We start from the raw sequence: 21,724 nt of genomic DNA on the forward strand, positions 1-21,724 counted from the left end.
TTTCTATGTGTTTTACATACTATTAGATGTCTATAGTTTCATTATTTCACTTGGATCATACTTGATTTTGGTTTTAATATTTCAATTTGTCTGGTGATTTACGTTGTTTCAATCCAGCTGTTAGGGATTTTGTTTTTTGTTTGGATTAGGGCTTTAATAATTGCTGGTTTGTTACGGGCTAGGTTTTCATTATTTTGCCCTCTTTTTTAGCGATTGATGTGTTGTAATTTAGGTTTATTTGATTAATTAGGAAATGCATATTTTCTGCTATGACAAAATTACATCTCATATAGGTCATTTCATTAACGCATGTTGAAATTTATAGATATTCTACTTTGGTAATATTGTGGATGAGTTTTATATTAAGGTTAGGATGGGTGATGTTGTTGAAACTGAGAGTTTGTGTCAATGGATTTATGGATATGAGATATGTTTTTAATCTCTGCATCTGTTTAATAGATTATGGGATTTTGACCACGCACAATTTTTGTTCAATTCTATTGGTTGATTGGGATTTGATTATGTTATTCATTATTAGGTTAAGCGATAAGATTTGAAGTTTTTTCTGTGAAAATTACATTATCTTTAGATACCTGCATATTAATAACTCAGGTGTTAAAAGGTCAAGTTTTCTTTCCAATATTGCCTTGTGCTTTTAGTATCCATTTTTTATTTATTTTTCATAGATCTAATTTACCATCATTATTTGTTCTATATATTTGTAAGTTGGCAAAGTTTTTAATGTATGTAGAAAGTTCATCTGTGAAGGAAGTTCAAAAGATGGTGTTTGATCCCCAGTAAGACATCTGAAATCTTTTTTTATTTTGTTTGATGCTTAGTTTTTATAGGTTATGCTTTTAGTGATCTGTCATGCTTCTAAAAACATTTTGTTTAATAGTCAATTAGAAATGAGCACTTTAGCTTTACAGTTTAATTAGTGCATATCCAAGCATGCTTCTGGTTAAGCATGGAATCCTAAATCAGATCCCCACAACTTGAATCTGCTGAGCATGACACTGTAAGCTTCTTACGCTTATATGTTTTTGTATTAGGTCATTGATATATCTCGGTTTTTGATTCTTTTTTTTTTAATTTAAAAATAGTAGAGTTTTGATTATTACTTTATTATTTCTTAATAATAATAATTAACATTTACCAAAAATCTTATCATAAATATAAGAAACAATCACACAAAGGTTACATCTTTGCTTGGCCATGTATAATTAGAATTACTGTAACATGTGTAGTTTATATTTTACCATAATATATGTAGTTGATTAATTACCATTTTTAAACAAATATCAATTTTTTTAATTTTAAACTATTTATTTGGGATTGATTTGCTCTCTTCATCATTTATTTAACCATTTTGAGCACCCCATCACAATTAAACTTCTTTATATTATCTCTAACTATAATCTCTATTTTCGTATACTATCTCCAATGTCAGGTGGAGGTGGATCCGATCACAAGACAAGGTTATCAGTTTGTTTTGGATGACATAAAAAGCTTGGTTATATTACAAAATGGATGTGCATTATCTGTTTAATTAGGAGAGAACTAACAAGTAGTTTAAACCATAGTCACATAAATCGCTACAACACCCACGAATTTCGTATTGGTACGTGATGTACCCAATCGGAATTCGTTATCGATCCAGTCATCACATAAATCGCGATCCCAATTTCTGGGACGTTCGATCCAGTTAAACCCTGATTCGTGATTTTGAATCTCAAGGTCGTCACTAATTAAACCCTGGTTCGTACCGAAATGAACCTACCCCTCTCCGTACCGAATTCGTCTAGCCTAGCGAACCGCGTACCCGTACCCGTACCGGAGTGTACCGCGATTTATGTGACTATGGTTTAAACACTGCCTCGAAGATGAGCTTTAGATAGATGTTGCGGAGCATGCTGAACATTCATCTGCTGAAGTTTAAGAATTACATTCAATTTAATAGCAATGTTACCAATACAACTCCTGATGTTAAACTTGTAAGCTAGCTAATGGGTTTGCTACTTTTTTGTCATATTGGTAAAGAGAGATTGTTGGTTTTGTAATTTCTACTATTGTTATTATCTTATTTTTCTATCAAACATTAATTTAATATGTATTTTGCTGTTATATTAATCCATCAAGATTAGTTGATTTTGTGTATCCTTCAATTCCGCAACACACAGCATATCAAAAATTAAATATTCTATCAGTTAACCAATAGTTAATGCTTCGGTTTGGTTTTTTTTTTGTGGTTTTTTCATTAATTCAGTTTCGGTTCGGTAAATTCGCTTACCGAGTGACACAGAAAGTATTTTTTTTCAACCCATGTTGGACACGCGATTCTTTGACTTTATAAAATTATTTTTTTTTTCAATCCGTGTTGTACACGGGTACCTAACCTAGTTCCTTGATATATAGAACATCAACTAACATAAGCTATGCTTTGAGCCTTTAACTAACCGAAGCTAACCTAGAAATACTTGCAATGAAAGCCAATTCATGAATTGACATACTCGTATATAACTTAACGAGGAAATCAAATGAACTAGAAAACGACATAACTTGAAATGGATATAACTTGAGCTATATAGACAACTTGACTAATTTTTTGTCCGGACTCGTTCATCTCTCAAATTTTGACATTCGACTCTCTAATTTTCGTGATTTCTTTTATTTCGTTTCAGGTATTAAAATTCATGACATGTCGGTTTTATCAATTCACGTGTTTGATTAGATGGCTACTTTTAATTGCGTTTGGTAAAATTTTATTTCATAAGAGTTGACACTTCCGTGCAAACTTTAGACTAAAAGGGGCTAAGTGCCCGGACACACAAGATCTCGAGAGATCTCAGGTATCCGAGCCTTTAGTCTCTTTTAGTCTAAAGTTTGTATGGAAGTGTGCAAATGAGGTTACCTACGGCTTTTTTAATGCATGTTGGCACCTTTTTTTTCGGTGATCTTTTACCGAAGGATGCCCCTCAATAACCTCTAGTGGTGTACAAGAAATCGAAAAAAGAGATCCGGAACTGAAAAAAACCGAATCGAAACAAAAACCGACGATTTGGTTTTATGTTTTTGTAAAACTAAATAAACGGTTCGGTTTGGTTTTGCATGTAATAAAAACCGAAAAAACCAAAAAAAAAAAAGAACCGAATTCCTGCAATTTTTTATTTTTTATTTTAAGTAATTTATAAGAATTTAAAATTTAATAAATATGTACCTCAAATATTTTTGGTGAAATGTATAGTAGTCTATTAGTTAACAATTAACAAAATTATTTATATCTATACTCATTATTTTTAGCAAACTTTTTTTCGGACTAAAATTGTTAAGCTCAAATGGCAAAAACTCGAAAAAAAACCAAAAAACGAACTGAAACCAAAATGAAAACTGAAAAACCGAAACCGTAAAAATCAAAGCCGAACAGTTTCAAAAATTCCAAAAGCCGAAGTTTTGGTTTTCAATTTAGTTTTAGCTCAAAACCGCACCACACACCTAATTAAACTCCTAATTAAACTCTTTCGCCTACGGTTATAATCAAAACTTAAGTTATACTTGTTTAATAAAATTAATTTATCACAACAAACATTTTTTAGAATATTGTTCATGAATACCACTTTCTTTTGTTGAACAAAGATGTGACACCCACTCATCAATCCACCAACTTCTACTTAACAATATTATCCAACACAACTCATGACTGCAACACCAACTTCCATTTAACCAACCAACCTTCCATTCATCATTCTTTCGTACATTCCAATTGCTTCACACACAAGCCACCTAAAACATGGTCACCAAACCTTCGGTTAGTACGTTCACGCGCAATAAACTCTTTATCGGTCCATGCAAAAGCTTCATTCGTCTCTTCAAGTTCAAGAAACCAATCTTTATAAGAAGTCTTCGGTCTCACAAAACTAAACCCAAAAACACACGACGTTGGAGTTGTTTAACGTCGTTTTTTAGGTTGTTTAGGACGAAGAAAGATATGGATCGGATTATGGAGCTTAAGAGCTTTTCGGATGCGGGCTATGTGCATAAAGCACCATGCCCATCACCTCCTACACCGGCATATATCAAGATGGCTAGAACTGGTATGGAAAACATGCACTACAACAAATTAATATTTATACTATATATTTATATTTATATATATCAGCATATATCTCGTTGCCATAAACTGGTCTATAGTGATGACACGTGGCCGTTAAAGGTTCGTCAGAACTTTTATTTAAAATAAAAATAAATGCGGAATGGTTTTTGTTTGCACCCCGTGCCCTCACACATACACAAAAATAAATACAATATAGGAAAAATAAATATGTACGGAGGTGTCATACATTTAAGCTTAGATGGGAAATCTCTGAATAATTTTTATCAAAATTACGACATTTTAAGTATTTCAAATCTACTCTTTTTTAATGTTAATTTCCTCGCTGATATTTTATCGATCACAGTGTATCATGAACTTGACATGTTGTGCTCGACATTGCACAAGCAAGAAGCGTGAATAAGAAAAACATTGTTATCGAAGTTAAAGAAATTTCGACATGAAGAGTAACCTTAGGAAAAATAGTTTCTATGCATTTTACTTATAAACTACGTAGTAGTTTTGATTTATATTAACCAAAACGATTTATTAGGTTTCACATTCGAATCCAATTCAATCTTAGGAGCGTGTTATTTCTATTATCACTCATTGATTTATGATTTGGACTAAACCATGATGATTTATAATACTTTTGCAGCGATAGTGGTGGAAGAAAATGAGGGTGAAGAAGACGCTTGCCAGAAGTTTGAGAATTATTTACTGAAGATGATAGCAGAAGAAGGAAAAATGAAGGACTTGGTGGATGTGGAAGAGCTTCTTTACTGCTGGAAGAACCTCAAGAGTCCCGTGTTTATGAACTTGGTGTGTAGGTTTTATGGAGAGCTTTGTAAGGATTTATTTTCTAGCAATGTCGATAATGACGACGACGATATTCCTAGCCTAATGTAGATTTCGAATTTTTTTTTCGTGAACTCGGATAAAAGTGTATCGATGTCACATTTTGAGAATTCTTTGAATAGGGATTTGGATTCGGATGCGCTTATATGTTATAGTTACTTGAAGCCATAAAAACATGTGTAATATTAAGTTTTATTAATCTCAACTATCATCTTTTGGTCGCAACGGTCCCGACTAATGAAATTGTTCCCAATGGTTCGCGACTAACATAAGCCTAATGCCTTTAGTTGCAGGTTGCCGCAAAAACGTTTTTGGACGGAAAACTCACATTTTTTCAGGAAAATTCGGCATTTTCGTCCCAAACATATTTGTAACCTTGAATTAGACCTTTAAGAACTTTTTTATGGTAAAATCTCCAATTATTGAGGTCGCCGAAACCCTGTAACCACCGTCGGAATCGGTTGGTGGTGCTCAAGTGGTGATGGTTGGTTGGTGGTGGCGGTGTTCAAGTGGTGTTTTCCGAGAAAAAAATGTAAGTTTTCTGGTCAAAAATGTTTTTCCGGCGACCGACAACGTTAGGATTCTGTTAGTCGCGGACCGTTGGGAACAAATACATTGAAAAATGGGGCCATCTGCAACCAATTCGTTAGTTAAGACCGACAGCGACCAAAATTACTTTGAAGAAAAACAAAAAATAAGTTTTCTATACACTCACATGAGGTGATATGTTGCTACAAACAAAAACTAAATCAAAACCTTAAAACATCTTGCAAAACACAACACAATGCTTAAAACAAGTAACTAATATTAAACAACATTTCAACAGCAGTTAGCTACACACACTAACACGAGTTTAAATGAGAAACCCCACGAAACTTACAATCTACAATCATCGAACGTCAAGCTTACCCGAAGGACTACTAAGATTCCCCATTTTTTCCGTAATCTTATCTACATTATTCGCACTCCACAAAGATCTAAGTACATCTCGTCGTTCAGACTGAACTTCCTGCGTGTCACCACCGCCGGGCGACTCAGTCAAAAACTGTTCCCAGAAAACATCGTTCGCTCCTGTCTGCAATGGCGCCACCACCGCTCTACCACCACCGCCACCACCGCTACCGCCAACCGGCTCAACGTTCACATCAATCCCGGAAGATTTAGACTTCACCCGAGAATCTTGAATAATGTCAGCATCATCCGGTTTCGGATCATATTTTTCTAGACAGCTTTCGCTAACAAAATCGACCCAAAACGTCAACGATGCATCCAGTTTGTCTATAAGCACATGAATGTCCAAATTCTCATTTTCTTCTGTATTGGCTTCATTATGTAAGTATGTAGATATTAATAATCTTCTCTTTCTGCTGTTTGTTTCCAAATGCTGCACGCGTGACGATGACGTTCTTGGATTTTCGAGTAACTGAGCAAGAAACGACATCATTTTCTTCTGTTTTAACTGTACGGTCTTTAACCTTTCGAGTAAAAATGTGAACTTGAGTTCGTTTTCTTGGTTTTCTTGCTTGTGGACTGTAACTGAAACCGAAGAGAACTCGTTTCTTGTTTTAGTTTCTTGATTTCGTCTTCATACTCTTTTTTTTCTGAAGCGGATAATGGGACAACAGAAGGCGCTTGTGTCGGTGTTGAGTGGCTGTGGATCGGTTTCCGCCTGTGAATGTTTTTCAAAAGGTGTCGTTGACCTTTTAGAAATTCTTCGTTTGCAAATTCCCACTGGTCGGGATCGATCTTTCTAAAGCCCTGTATAAATCATATAATAAAAATGCTTTTATAAAAAATACAAAACATTTTTTGTTACATCATGAAATAAAAAGCATTTAAAAATAATTGTTGCACTATCTATGCTCCCAAAACAATAAAATCTAAAATCTAAATCTTTAAGTAAACAGGTCGAACGCCACCTTTGAGCTAAAAAAATCTGACCTGTTTGAAATAATACGCAACCAAAATTGACCCATTCATAAGTAAACGGGCCAAACGTCACCTCTACTTGCAGTTTAGCAAAATGAGCATATAGATATAAAAAAATGTGAATAAGAAATCATTAGTAGAATTGACAAATATACCCTTGGGAAAGTTAATTACAAATCCATCAACTACAAAAGTTCACTATAATTAGTAAACTAAATGTCTCATGCAGACGCGGTCATGCACTAAAACTAGATTACTTACGCTAGGTAATATTAATCAATTAAAGGCGTGTTTGGATGTGTGTTTAAACTTTAGACTGATTATTTAACCGTCAACCACAAGAATCAGTCTAGAGTGTTTGGCAAGAACAAAATATGTTTTTGATATTCATATTATTTAGGGTAAAAAAACAGATTTTGCATGTAACCACCAATTTAGGAATAGCTGCAACAAAACCGGCTTACTAAAGGGTCATTTTACATGTAAATTCTTAAAATATCAGAAACTGCCAAATGTTATTTCAAACATTGTAAGCAAGTTCAAAACACCATAAGTAAAAATAGAAAGAAGATGCTTACATATGTATTGAGCTGTCGAACGAAACTAGAAAAGTTGTTGTGCTTGAAGTATTTCGGAAGCAATTCACTTGCAAACTCGGGCGGATTCCAAACAACAAAACTACTCCCGGTGTGACTCCAAGAAACAATATGATCTGTCAAAGGGTCATCCACCATTTCGTATGTTTTATTCAAAAATGGTGGTGATGAATTTGAACCCCCTTGTGAACCATCCATCATAACATAAAATTATCTTCCATTAACCGCTTTCACACTTTAAAATTCAAATCGACACACACTAATATCATCCGGACCAACTACTCCTGTTTGATTTCAAATCAATAACTACCACAGCCACTGGTGTAGAATGTAGATTTGTGAGAGTCTGTTTTCCAAGAAAGATCAATAATAGGAACCGAAAACAATCCACAAAAACAAATTATCATAATAATGAATTTTTTTCAGAGTTGGCGGTTCAACGTTGAGAGTTAACGTACAAATAGTTACAAACAATGCGAAGTGATGGAAAAAAGGGCGCGGTGGCAGATTTGTAATTACCCTGTATAGAGTACTTTTGCTACCACAAAATATAAGTACTAATAATTACGATACACTTTACAAGTAGAGTAATTATTATTTCTCTACGTCATTTTGTCGTAGAATAGTTATTATTATGCTACGACAAAATATAAGTAGAGTAGTAATAATTACAAGTAATAACGAAAATGGCACAGCGTCCATTATGTCTTGAATTTGTATTCTTCGCAAGGAAACTTTCATTTGTATTAGATTCAACTTCTCGATGAGTCAATTCAATTTCCATACAAATTAAACTCATTTTATCATAAATAACAACACCTTTGCAGAGTTAAGGATTCAATTTTAATGAAAGTAATCACGACTTATCATAAATTTTAAAAGTTTTGCAGAGTAAACGATTCAATTTCCATGAAATTAAACACAAATTTAAAAATTAAAAGATTTTTGCAGAGGTAAGAATTCAATTTTAATCAAACTAAACACAAATTATCATAAATTCAAGATTTTGGCAGAGTTAGCGTTTCAATTTCCATGAAACTAAACACATATTATTACAAATCACAAGATTTTTGCAGAGTTAATGACTCAGTTTCCATGAAACTAAACACAAATGATCATAAATTTAAGATTTTTGCAGAGTTAACGTTTCAATTTCCATGAAACTAAACACATATTATTACAAATCACAAGATTTTTGCAGAGTTAATGACTCAGTTTCCATGAAACTAAACACAAATGATCATAAATTTAAGATTTTTGCAGAGTTAACGTTTCAATCTCCATGAACACATATTATTACAAATCACAAGATTTTTGCAGAGTTAATGACTCAGTTTCCATGAAACTAAACACAAATGATCATAAATTTAAGATTTTTGCAGAGTTAACGTTTCAATTTCCATGAAGTTAAACACATATTATTACATATTACAAGAATTTTGCAGAGTTAACAATACAATTTCCATGAAACTAAACACTAATGATCATAAATTATAAAATCGTTCAGGTGTTAGGATCAAATACAAACGGCAAACATACACATAACTAGAGTAATTATTACTAATACTCTAGTTCAAAACTGTAGAGTGATAAGAATTTCTCTAGTTATTTGTACGTTTAATACGTTAATTTCATTTGTACCGGATCCCACCTGAGCTAACAATTCAAGTTCCATGAATTAAACACAAATTAACACAAATCACAAGATTATTCAACATCACACAAATTAGGGCATAGAATTCAATTTCACTCTACGTTTTTGAACTAGAGTATTAGATCAAAGAAAGTCTATTTAATTTCCATGAAATTAACACAAATTAACATAAATTACAAAACACACAAATTAACATAAATTACAAAACTTTTGCAGAAATAACGATTCAATTTCGATCAAACTAAACACAAATGATCATAAATTACAAGACTTTTGCAGAAATAACAATTCAATTTCGATCAAACTAAACACAAATGATCATAAATGACAAGACTTTTGCAGAGCTAACGAAATTCAATTTCGATCAAACTAAACACAAATTATCATAAAGTACAAAACTTTTGCAGAGCTAACGATTTAATTTCCATGAAATGAAAACACAAATGATCAAAAATTACAAGATTTTTGCAAAGTTAACAATTCAACTTCCATGAAACTAAACACAAATGATCATAAATTACAAGATTGTTCATGTGTTAGGATCAAATACAAACAGCAAACTTACAAATAATTATTTGTACATTTAGCAGGTTAATTTCATTTGTACCGAATCCCACCGGAGTTACCGATACAACTTCCATAAATATAAACATAAATTTTTAAACAATTCAACAACACACAAATTAGGGCACAGAAATTACAGCTCCCAAACACTTTAATTTCAATAAAAATATGTAACAACAGAGGATTAGATCAAAGAAGGTATATTTAATTTTCATCAAATTAAACACAAATTATATTCAATTTTCATGAAATTAAACACAACCCATCTTCAATTTCATTCAACCAAACACAAATACCTAAAGAATTTCAATAAAATGTAACAACAGAGGATTAGATCAATAGCAGAATTAACAACTTCGTATGAAAGTATTCACCTTTGACCAGCAGAATTGTGAAAGGCGTTGACTTTGAAGAAGTTATATATTTAAGAGCAGATTTGATTTGAGAAAAGTGAGGCGTGTGTTTGATTAAGGGAAAGAAGAATTAGTTGACGATGAGTTATTATTATTATTATTATTAAAAGCAGCCGGTGGACTGACTGACTTTATGAAGCCGCCACCGCCGCCATGTGGATCCTATCATTCACTGCCATGGATTATTATGCATTCAACTTTTTTTTTTATTTTTTTAACTGCCAACTAAGTAAAGCTAGATACTCCGTACGCGATCTTTATTGGCTAAAGATAGCCCGAGCCGGCTACTAGTCCGGACGGACAGAGCCCTTAGCAGTCCACCCTATTGAGGGATTCACCGGATAAAACCCGACCCCACGCCCGTCAAACAGCACGACAGCGAGGAGCGGTAAACGGGTGAGATCAGGACTCGAACCCTGACAAGTCAGGGTCATCACTCATCTCTTCCATATAAGTTGGTAATAGTGATGTTTGAACCCCCTACCTCTCACTAGTAAAGTGAGTGCTCTACCATTGAGCCACATCCAACTTCATTCATTCATGGATCATGCAAACTTAAACTTTACATTTTATTTTTTATCGGTGACTTTCGCAGTTAAGATATATCACACTTCTCGGTCCAACAGGAGGAGGAGCCCTGCCATCCAACTCGGGCCAGACTTTGTTGACATAATCAGGATCCACGCTGGCATTCGAGTTTGGCTTGGCCATTCCCGGTAAAACCCAGTAGGCTCACCCCGCCCGAAAGCACGGCATGTTTTTTGCTCTGAAAAATCCGGTCAGAATCAAGACTCGAACCCGAGACATCCGGGTCATCCATCATGGTTTTGCCCATTAGGGCAAACCCCGCTGGTTAAACTTAAACTTACTTTACTTTATGTGAAAGTAAGTTACTTTAATTTAATTAATAATTTTAACTAATCCTGTGTAAATTACATTGTTTTTCGGGGATAACCAGCTAACTCTGGGTTTGTGTGACACCCAAACCATAGCTCATCCGTTGATTCTTCAACATCATCAGTCAGTCGGTTTGAACATCCATTTAGTTTCACCCAACAATGTTTTAAAAACCGGCATGAACCAGTAATACATGTTTACGATAACGCGGCCGGTATTTTTAAGCGGTTTGCTAAAACATTGTACCGCCGGTTTTTCTAAAATACCAGGTTAAACCGGTTTTAAAACCAAGAGATTTTTTTATACCTTTTCGCGGCCCAAATTTTTTAAAAATGGCTTTTAACGTAGCGGATAAAATAAAAACGAGTAAATAATGATTCATTAATAAACTAATTTTGTATCCTGCAAATCCAAGATTGGTTTCTTTACATCTTTTGTAATTGATTAATTTCATATACAAAGTACAAACTTCTGTTCATGTATGATGTTTATTAATGTACTTTAGGGTTATTTTTTGAGTTGAAGTTGTACCTATATGGAATTACAGGGTAACTATTTAACCGGTTGTATCATTTTTAAATTAAATCAGGTAAAAGTAAAATACAAATTTTCAAAACATTGTTCATCCAAGCTTCATCCTGGTAATGGATGGATCGCTCAGCACCAAAAATTCTTGTTATAAATTAACTCCAATCCTCAATCCTCTTTTCGAGATTCACTGTTATTAAATCAATTAAATGCACTTCTAACACATGTTCCACTTTTGGGATACATGTTTTCTAGTAAAGTTGATTTCACTTGTTGTCATTTATTTATAGAGGTGGGAAAAAACCGGTTAACTGAACCGACCTGAAAATCAAACCAAAATGAACCAGTTTAAAACCAATTATGTGAAATCAGTTTGAGCTGATTGAAACTGCAGGTTTGGAACCAGTTTATAATTCTCTCTGTCGAAATCAATTTCAAACTGGTTAACCGAACCAAAACCGATCATAAACATGTTTGACTTTTGTTGGCCAAACCGATTAAGGGTATGAAACCGGTTTGTGCACCTCTATTTGTTTATACTTAATCAGCACGTGACTAATTATACGTATGTAAACTACATAAATTAGTTTTAAGGACTAATAGAAGACGTAATGCATTGTTAGAGTGAACTTGAACTGAAATTAGTTATACATTTTGTTACTTTAAATTTGTTTTCGGAATAAATGTGTTCCTAGTAGGGTATATATAAATTTTAAAAATAATAATGTAAAAATTATATAAACAAATACGTTTTTAATTATACAGTTCTTGAGTTTCTCTACTTATGATTAGCTATATGATATTAATAGATAGAATAACTAGTGTAATTAGGGAGATGATGCTCATTAAACAGAAAACCTTGTTGAAGTGTAACTAACTAACTATGCACTTTAACAATTAATAAGAGGATTAGACCAGGGTGCCAGGGTGGTCGACGGCCATAGGTGTAAGGCCTCGTTCCCGGTGCCCTACATTAGACGTTGGATTTACCTATAACACGGTTCTGCAAATCAGAGTTTATTAAAACTTTCGCGGAAACGTTAACTTTAAGCATTCGATACAAACATTTGATCTTTACTTTAAAACATGCATATACAACATCATATTTAAATCATTATTTCTCTTCCAGCTTCAGATGCCAGCCATTCAATCCATGTCATGTGTCATCCTCATGCTAGCTTCTCAGTCTACTTACCTGCGTGCATACTAAAAGTCAGCTACGCTGAGTGAGTTTTAGTTAATCAAGCAACTTACCATACAACCATTACATGCAATTATATATGTATCTAAAGACACATAATCCGCTGTCTATTCTGCTCACCTTACCGCTTGACCACTTATATATCACCTACGCCTTAGCCACTTGTTTACGGGAGCAAATAGAGGCTTGCCCTTCCACGCACTCACGTTATGCCACTTGTTGACGAAGGCACGTAGAGGCTTGTCCTCCCACGTACTCTCGTCATGCCACTTTAATAACGGAGGCACGCATAGGCTTACCCTACCACGTACTATCGTCATGCCACTAACACCCTTAGTAGACCCCTTACCACTTCTACCACACTTTATTCTACTTGTCTACAACACACTTCCTATTAGCTCATCATTTACATAATAAACAAGTTACATCATAGCATTCAGACACACTAATAACCATTTAACAATCATGCGCCTTGGCGATACGTGCAATATCCGAAGATCGTTCACGCACCGTCAAGAATTCATAAGTAACTTGTATATCCTTTATAGCATACACTTACCACTTAAGGTAAGTGTATTCACACTTCACATCGAGCATGCACACAGTCCCGAAAACATAACAAGGAAATGGGGCTAGAAACTCACCTGATTGCAGTTACGTTCACTGTTAGTGGTTGTCCTTCTCTTTAGTTGTGCGCGACTAACTGTATAACAATTGTACGTATCAATTAACTATCACTACCCATATCGCGTTTCTAGTCTACTTATAACCCTCAACGAACGTGGGCCCGGGGGCAGCGCCCCTGGCAGCGGGGTTCTAGGGGCGGCAGCCCCTAGCAGGGTTCAAGGGGCAGAGCCCCTGGCTGGGGCCGAGCTATAACAAAATTTTATTTCCATTAACTGTCTTAACACATTTTCTATTAGGATTTTAATTTATTATTTAATTCACCATCTCATTTTCTATAACAAATTAAGCCTAATTCGTTATCAGATTACAGTCTAGTTCGTTATCTGCTTCGCTGTCCTTATTCGTTAGCTTAATTCGTTATCTGGTTCGTTATCCTAGTTCGTCATCTTGTCATCATCTGGTTCGTTATTCTGATTCGTTATCTAATCCTGACTTGATTCGTTATCTAAACATAACGAATTGGGTGAGCTGATTCGTTATCTGGACATAACAAATGGGTGAACTAATTCGTTATCTCGCTATAACGAATGGGTGAACTGATTCGTTATCTTGCCAGAACGAATTGGCTAATTAATTCGTTACTTTACCTTAACGAATCACATCAGTCTTATCCAGAATTTGACTCTGAGGTCAAAGTCAAAATCGATATGAACACAGAACAGTCATCTCATACCAGATCTGCAATAAACCTTCGTTTCTTAACGAAACAACACGATTTAGGTACCAATGAACTCATAATGCCAGCGCCTACAAACCCCAAGGGTCCAATCATCCAAATATCCATGTTTGTTTGGTGCAATTTAAGCATCTATATTACGGGTTCCTTTGGGTTAACAATTAACCTATCAATTGCTAATCAATTTCAGTAAGTTTTGCTTCCTTGGATTCGTTTTTACCAAACTAAAATAGATCTATGATTTCTAGTCTAAATCCGAACTTAAACAAGTTCTCGATATAAACGTACCTTAAGCGAGTAGGTTTACGAACACGGTCTAGTCTTGTTGTTGTTTTGGTTCATCACGACGATCTAGCACCAACGGGTTCGGGTTTCCACCTTCGGATCTTGGCTTGGGTTTTTGGATAATGTTTGTGTGTGTTTTTCAAGGTGTAGGCTATGGTGTAGAGATAAAATGGAAAGGATTAGGGTTTAAGGGATATTTATACTCGCTTAAGCCCATGGACCTAAGGCCTATCTTTCCTTTTTGGTTCATCTTTGATTCTATTAACTAAGCCCGCTACCCCTTAATCATTATTATTATATTACCATTACTAATCCACTAACTCAGTTAATTCATCCGACGTAAATATTATATTAACTAGTTCGAGGCCCGTGTATTACACGGGTGAAATACATCGAGCATATTGTATTAATGAACTAGTTAAATATTATATTAACTAGTTAAATATTATATTAATGAACTAGTTAAATATTATATTAACTAGTTCGAGGCCCGTGTATAATATTAACTAGTTAAATATTATATTAACTAGTTCGAGGCCCGTGTATTACTCAGTTAATTCATCCGACGTAAATATTGTATTAATGAAAATTTTAAACTTTAACCATTAAGTGAAATACTGTCAAGAAAAATGATCATATATTGTTAATACAATTACAATTTACATTAAAATTACACAAATATATTTAAATGTGTAAAAAAGTATAAATCAAGTCATAAATATATATGTTTCTGAAGCATTTTGGTCTGAGTTATGGAAGAAATACTGAAAACTAAATATTGATCTTCTTATTGCTAAAACCCTTTATACTACACAAAAAGAAGTCATATAAATAAATGACAGATAGTTCATATAGTAAATCGTTATACATGTGAATTATAATTATAATATTCAATTTCAATGATTTAATGCTAAGCACCAAGATATATATATATGTATATATATATATATATATATATATAGGGAAAGGATCAAGAGAGAACTAAGGAACTCCTAAGTCTAAGGTTATATTTGTAAATTGTCTCCCAATAATCCAATATTAAACAAACTCTGTCTGCTATTATGTTCGGCCGTCTCGCTGGATTCCCCTGTGCAACAATCTCAACACTAACCTCCATTTATGAGAAGTTAGCACCTGCAAATCGTAAATCTTGACCAATCGATGACTTTGAACCATAATAATCGGTTATTTCAATCATTTAACATGTCAATTTCAGGTATTTATAATACGATTGTTATATTCTTTACTCATTCATGCTTTTTAATTGGTTTACATTTGTTTGAATGCTAAATCGATATGGTGTTGCTTCTTTTGAAAGTACTGCAAGCAAAATTGACATTGTAATTTTAGAATTAGGTGTTTCTAGGTTCAGAAACAATTACTACCGGATGAAGAAACCTAATTTGTATGATTGGAGTGCCCAGTTGAGTTCATTTGGTGATATTGGTTCAATTTCTAGCAATTCTAATAGTATTCTATTGCCATCTGGTGATTTTGATCAACAAGGTAACATTTTATTATATGCTACATACATGTAATAAATGTCAAGTATTACATATGTGTAATATAACGTATGCAGTTAACATATTATTGCTCACGCGTACTACATGTGTGCTTTCGTGTCCTGTTACAACTACTTTATTTGTGATGTTGGTAATTCTTTCTATTAAGTTTCTAAACGAATGCCTAAGCAAGTTTAACATATGTTACACGTACGCAATATATTTACGAGTGCCTCACCAGTTACTAATTTATTACATATAAGCAACAACTGAACATTATCATCTTTTAAAATCTGCGTATACATGGTATACACTAGGGGTGTGCAAAGTGTATAACCCGACCTGACCCGGCTGAAGACCGACCCGACCCGAGGACCGATCCAACTGAAATTATAAGACCGAAGCATGAACCGATGGGAATGATTGGGTATCGGTCTTTAAACAATCGGTATGTCGGTCTTTGCACATATGACTGAAACCAACAAAGAAACCTTCAATAATTTGAATCATTCTTATATGAATCAAGGCAAGGATCCTTGGAGAGGATTCAATTGCAAGTATCAATCCATTACCAAGGTCTTCAGCAGGTACAGTTACCTTCATGCAAGATTATAATTTTTTATTTTTTTTTAATTTGAAGTATATGTTGAATATTCTCCCAGATTCTTCTTTTATAATTGATTATAACAATGTGATTTCTCAGTTTGGATGCTTAATTGATCAATATAGGCTTAATTTATTATTTGTTTCACTACACCCTCCAACTGTTTGATGAAATGTCTTAATGAACATTGGTTATTAGGTTTTAGTCGGTATTCAATGGACCTGACCCGAAACCGATTGGGCATGATATTAAAGACCGAATTTATAAGTTGGTAAATAAGGCCGGTCCGGGTTCGGGTTTTTTCGGGTCGGGCCTAAATGTGCACCCCCAGTATGCACAAACATTTGCATCAGCATTACATTACCCATTTTCCATATATATTACACATATGCAATATAACTGAACAATTGATTTCTTAATTAGTTTAGTTATTCTTGTTAGACTATTATTGGTTATTTTTGGAGCCTTTAATTATTTAATAGTTTTTGTTAAGTTTGTTTATGAATTAATGTTTTCAGAAGATAAATGACCAAATGAGATTGGCCATAAGGGGAGCATATTTTGCGAAAGCATACACAGTTCAGTATGGAACATGCACCTTTCCTTACAATTTCGCTTGCTGACGGTATCTTGCAAAGACAAAGGTTTGTACAGAATCGAAGTAACGTTGAATAAGAATGCTTTTAACTAATATATTTTTTTCATCTTTTCTAAGCATAACATTGTTGTGTTAATTGTATAATGCATAAAGTGTCATTAATGTTAGATCTATAGTAGGAGTGCAAAAGGAAGGACAAATTCAAGTGTGTTTCAAATGTTTTATGGAAATGGTGATGCATGTGATAATTGTAGTTTTTTATGCAATTCTATCTTTGTAATATGGTGTAAAAATACTTAACTAATTCCTATGTTTGTTTCATTCTCCAATTATTGGCGTAAAAATTCATATGTTTCATTCTGCAATTCTGTTTACGTGAAAGTTAGAACCTTATTTACTTGGTTATGACACAATATTCTCAATAACCACTAATACAAACATGAAATTCGTCCAATCAAATATTAATTTTTTAAAGCAAAGTCATCTAATCCAATGCAAGGAAAGCAGATAGAACCAACACTATAGTTTATCTATATAATTACTATAGTGCTTCCATAATGAACGCTGCATACCTATTTAATTGTATAAATCATGATACGTACTACAACATTCACCATTAATATGCATAAAATATTGCATATATGCATTCATACAATAATTAATACCAACACATTAAAGTATTATAATATTCATATGCGTATTGTATTGACACTAACAATTCCAAGTACTAAGCTTCTAACAACATCTCGTTTCTTTAACATCGTATTCCAAAGCATGTACTTTTTTCACGCCTTTAGTTTTTTGAACTCCAGATTTTTTCTAGCATCACATTTTATTTTGTTTGCCACCTTCTTTTCTTTATGCTCCATCACCTAGTTAAAATTAAACCAACAAGTTAATTTATATATGCAATACATTAGTACTATGCATGTAAAAAAAGGAAAGAAATAAATACATTGCAACAAAAAAGATCAAAATCTGGGTATTTGTTGTCCAGAAGTGTGTTTCATACCAATAGACCACTTTTAAATATTTTTCATTGCTCGAGTTTTGTTATATATATATACATAGTTGATTAATATTTGAAAATAATTGGCCCCGAAAATGTGGGCCCTGTGCGGTGTCCCACCTTGCACACCCTCGGGCCGGCCCTACATATATGTAGTATACCAAAACAAAATAACTAATGCCTTAACGTTATCACCATAATTTTTAAATACACTACATATGTGAAACATTAATAAATACATGTGGTTTCATTAATATTACTAGGCTCAAACGTATTACATATACGCAATATAAATAAACATATACAATTACATTAACATTACTACTCTCAACACTACATATACGCAGTATAACTAAAACATTCAGGAAAATGTCATTTATGTACTATAAAAATGAAACGCATCAGAACTGCATATATGCAATGCAGCAGCTCTGATATACATACAGTACATCAACACCGCATATATGTAATCGTGATCATATATACATGTAATGTGGTCATAACTTATATAGAGCATACCATTTAAGGTTGTTTCATGTTCTTCCTCATCTTCCCGTCGAACTCGTATTCCTTGTCTGTTCATGTTATCTCTTTCACTTTATGTGGCCATTTTGACCTCTTTCTATTCTTTATGACCTGACATACATGTAATGTCATCTATACTGTTAGTGCACAGAAATTTGACACTGTGGATATGTTATCCTGGCATATGTTTTGGATCAGTTATCCTTAGCGTGTGTTCCAGATCCCGTCAGGATCAATGATCCACAGTACTTAATTTATTAACGGTTGTTCTTATGTGTAGTCTTATATTTAGCAGGTATAACGGTTAGAAGACTCAGTCTATCCACTAACTTGCTGTCAAGAAGATATTGACGTGTCTGGATCAATTATCCTTCTGAAGAGTTCCAGAGCTATGTCAGGATAATGGATCCTCGGTATTTGGTGCTATTAACAGTTGTTTCTTATATGAAAGCTGATATTTATCAAGTGTAACGGCTCAAAGACCTGGTCTACCCCCTATTTCGCAGCTTGAGTGATGGAGAACGTGGTCAAAGTGGCAGTTACGATTACATTCAAGATAAAGGCGGATTTTTAGGAAAATTAGCTAATAGTCTTTATTATTAATAACTCCATGGAGTTATTATCTTATATATAATTGAGATATGATCGATTAGGTAGACACATGTACTTACACACATACTAGAGCAGAAGCAAACATTCTCTCTACACACTAGCTTTCTTTGTAATCTCGATCATATACTCCACAACATTTGTAACCACCTTTTATTATCAATATAGTCGACGGTGATAGTTTTCACCGTCCGAGGGTTTTTTGTGCCGGAGACCACGATAATCATATACTCATCGACCAAATGTTACCTTGTTAATCATTGACTAAAGTAATTCGACCAAAGATTATCTTATTAATCCTTGACCGAAGTTATTTTACCAAAGATTACCTTGATTAGTTTTGACCGAAGTAAGACTATCTCGGTTAAGGGCTTTTTCCCTCGTGATCAAACCTTTGTGTTCATCAATATTACGCTTATACACTTGTTATTATCGAGTTAGCACCTTACCTCACATAACAGATTTGGATACTTGATCCTTAACAGATTTTTATCCAAAACAATTTGGCGCCCACCGTGGGGCAATTTGGCACCCAGGTGAAAGCATATATGGAACAACAGAACAAGACCAACCAAAGGATCCTGCGTGAGATCGAAGACATCTGAAAATCCAAGAGGCCAGCAGAGGATCTCACCCCCATGATGCCTAGGATGCTGGATTTCACCAGTCCAGGATCCCTAGCTCAACTTCCGCAAGGATCATCCATCCTTCAACAAGGATCCATGGGTCCTCAGACTCAAGGATCCTCAGCCTTTCAGCAAGGATCATCCATCCTTCAACAAGGATCCATGGGTCATCAGATCCAAGGATACTCGGATTTCCAATAAGGAGCATCTAGTTTCAGCCATGTGTCGATGGTTCAACCAATGCAGAGTTCCTCGATGTTCCAAAGGGGATCAGGGATGCTTCCGCCAGGATCCTCCGGGATCCCTTATCAAGGATCCTTCTTTCAGGATCAAGGATCCTTTGGATCCCATCATCAATGGTCTTCCGAAGTCCATGATGGGGACATAATCCCCATGCAGACCATAGCATCTGGAGGACCCACTCCGATTGCTGACTCCTCTTATCCCAGATACTCATCTGGAATACCAAACTCCACCCAGCAGAGAGGTAACTGGTACGATCCTATATCCTTAGATACTAACCATGTTCCCATGCAGGATTCAGGTATCAACCAGGCCATTGCCAAGGAGTTACAGAAGCTAAAGGATATGATATCTAGTGTCCCGGGAGTGATACGTCCAATTCCTGAGATACCGGTGGGGAGTCACAAGTTATCCAGATTCGCTCCACCAATCTGTGATGCAGAAATCCCGAAGCGGTTCCAAAATCCCAACATGAAGATTTATGACGGGAGCACTGATCCTGAGGAACACGTTGCCCAATATAGGGAAAGGATGGAAATTAATCCTGTTCCTGAAAGACTCATGGAGGCTTGCCTTTGCAAAGGATTTGGAGCCACACTAACGGGAGCTGCACTGAAATGGCTACTAAGTCTCCCCCCTTTCTCGGTTACATCTTTCTCTCATTTAGTTAATTTGTTTAACACTCAATTTTCCTATAGTCGGAAATTTGAGAGGTTAACCAGTGATTTATATTGTGTTATCCAACCTAGTGATGAATCCCTTAGGGATTCGTTACCAGGTTCGGTAAGGAAGCTATGGAAATCCCAAACCTTGATATGACTACTGCTGTTGAAGCATTCAAGATGGGAATTCAAAAGAGCTCCCCTTTTTATGATGATTTAGTGATGACTCCGTGCAGGACATTAGATGAAGTCAGAAACAGGGCATTAAGATACATCCGCTTAGAAAAAGATAAAAAGATCCAGGATCGTCATGGGGGACAAACGAAACAAGAAACTCCAGAAAAGAATAAAGGATCCTGGAATAGGAACAACAATTCGAAGCCGTACGCCAAGTTCAACAATCAGAACGTACGAGCAGTTGAAGAAGGAGATGACGATGAAGACTATCCGTACATCTCCTACTATTGTTTCTCTATAGATACTCATGGCTTGATTTGTGCCATGAAGGATCTGGGAGAAAAAGCAAGGTGGCCCCGAAAGAATGAGAAGGTTGTCGGCTTCAAGGACAAGTCTAAGTGGTGCGCCTTTCACGAAGATTTTGGCCACGCGACAGACGAGTGCATCGGCTTAAGGAAAGAAATTGGATACCTCCTGAGCAAGGGTCACTCTAAAGAACTCTTGGGAAGGAAGAAATCCAAGATCCAGGATCCTGAAGATCTTCCACAGAAAGCAACACCACTGCCGCCGGATGCCCATGTGATCAACTTTGTCTCCAGAGACTACGAATTGTTTAGAGATTCTTATGCCATAGAAGAAAGTCCCGTAGAAGAATTAGAGTTGGATAATGAGAGAAGACCACTCATCCCCACTACTCGAGTGACTGATCAGAGAATCATTTTCAATTCAAGGATCCAGGATCCTCAACAGGACAAGTTGGATGTGCGGGCAGTCATTTTCATCTCTGGAGGTTC

The 21,724-nt window shown here is 34.9% G+C and overlaps 1 protein-coding gene and 1 pseudogene across 2 annotated transcripts; one reads left to right on the forward strand and one right to left on the reverse strand.

The window, feature by feature from the left end:
- The first annotated feature begins 3,635 nt into the window (after window positions 1–3,635).
- Window positions 3,636–5,000, forward strand: LOC143590987 (transcription repressor OFP17-like). The gene is made up of 2 exons (XM_077071321.1): window positions 3,636–4,091; window positions 4,746–5,000. Exons 1-2 carry the CDS (start codon window positions 3,788–3,790, stop codon window positions 4,994–4,996), a joined length of 555 nt encoding a protein of 184 aa, XP_076927436.1. The 5' UTR covers window positions 3,636–3,787; the 3' UTR covers window positions 4,997–5,000.
- A 701-nt stretch (window positions 5,001–5,701) lies between these two features.
- LOC143590988 (heat stress transcription factor A-4c-like) lies at window positions 5,702–7,777 on the reverse strand (annotated as a pseudogene). Its single transcript, XR_013145589.1, has 2 exons — window positions 7,453–7,777; window positions 5,702–6,703 (listed from the first exon to the last, which is right to left on the reverse strand). The product of XR_013145589.1 is annotated as a heat stress transcription factor A-4c-like (transcript).
- Between the last annotated feature and the right edge of the window lie 13,947 nt (window positions 7,778–21,724).

The sequence above is a fragment of the Bidens hawaiensis genome, unplaced genomic scaffold (genome assembly GCF_021521415.1).
Source record: "Bidens hawaiensis isolate Kalapana, Puna unplaced genomic scaffold, B.hawaiensis_p1.1 tig00039114_1, whole genome shotgun sequence".
Lineage (NCBI taxonomy): Eukaryota > Viridiplantae > Streptophyta > Magnoliopsida > Asterales > Asteraceae > Bidens > Bidens hawaiensis.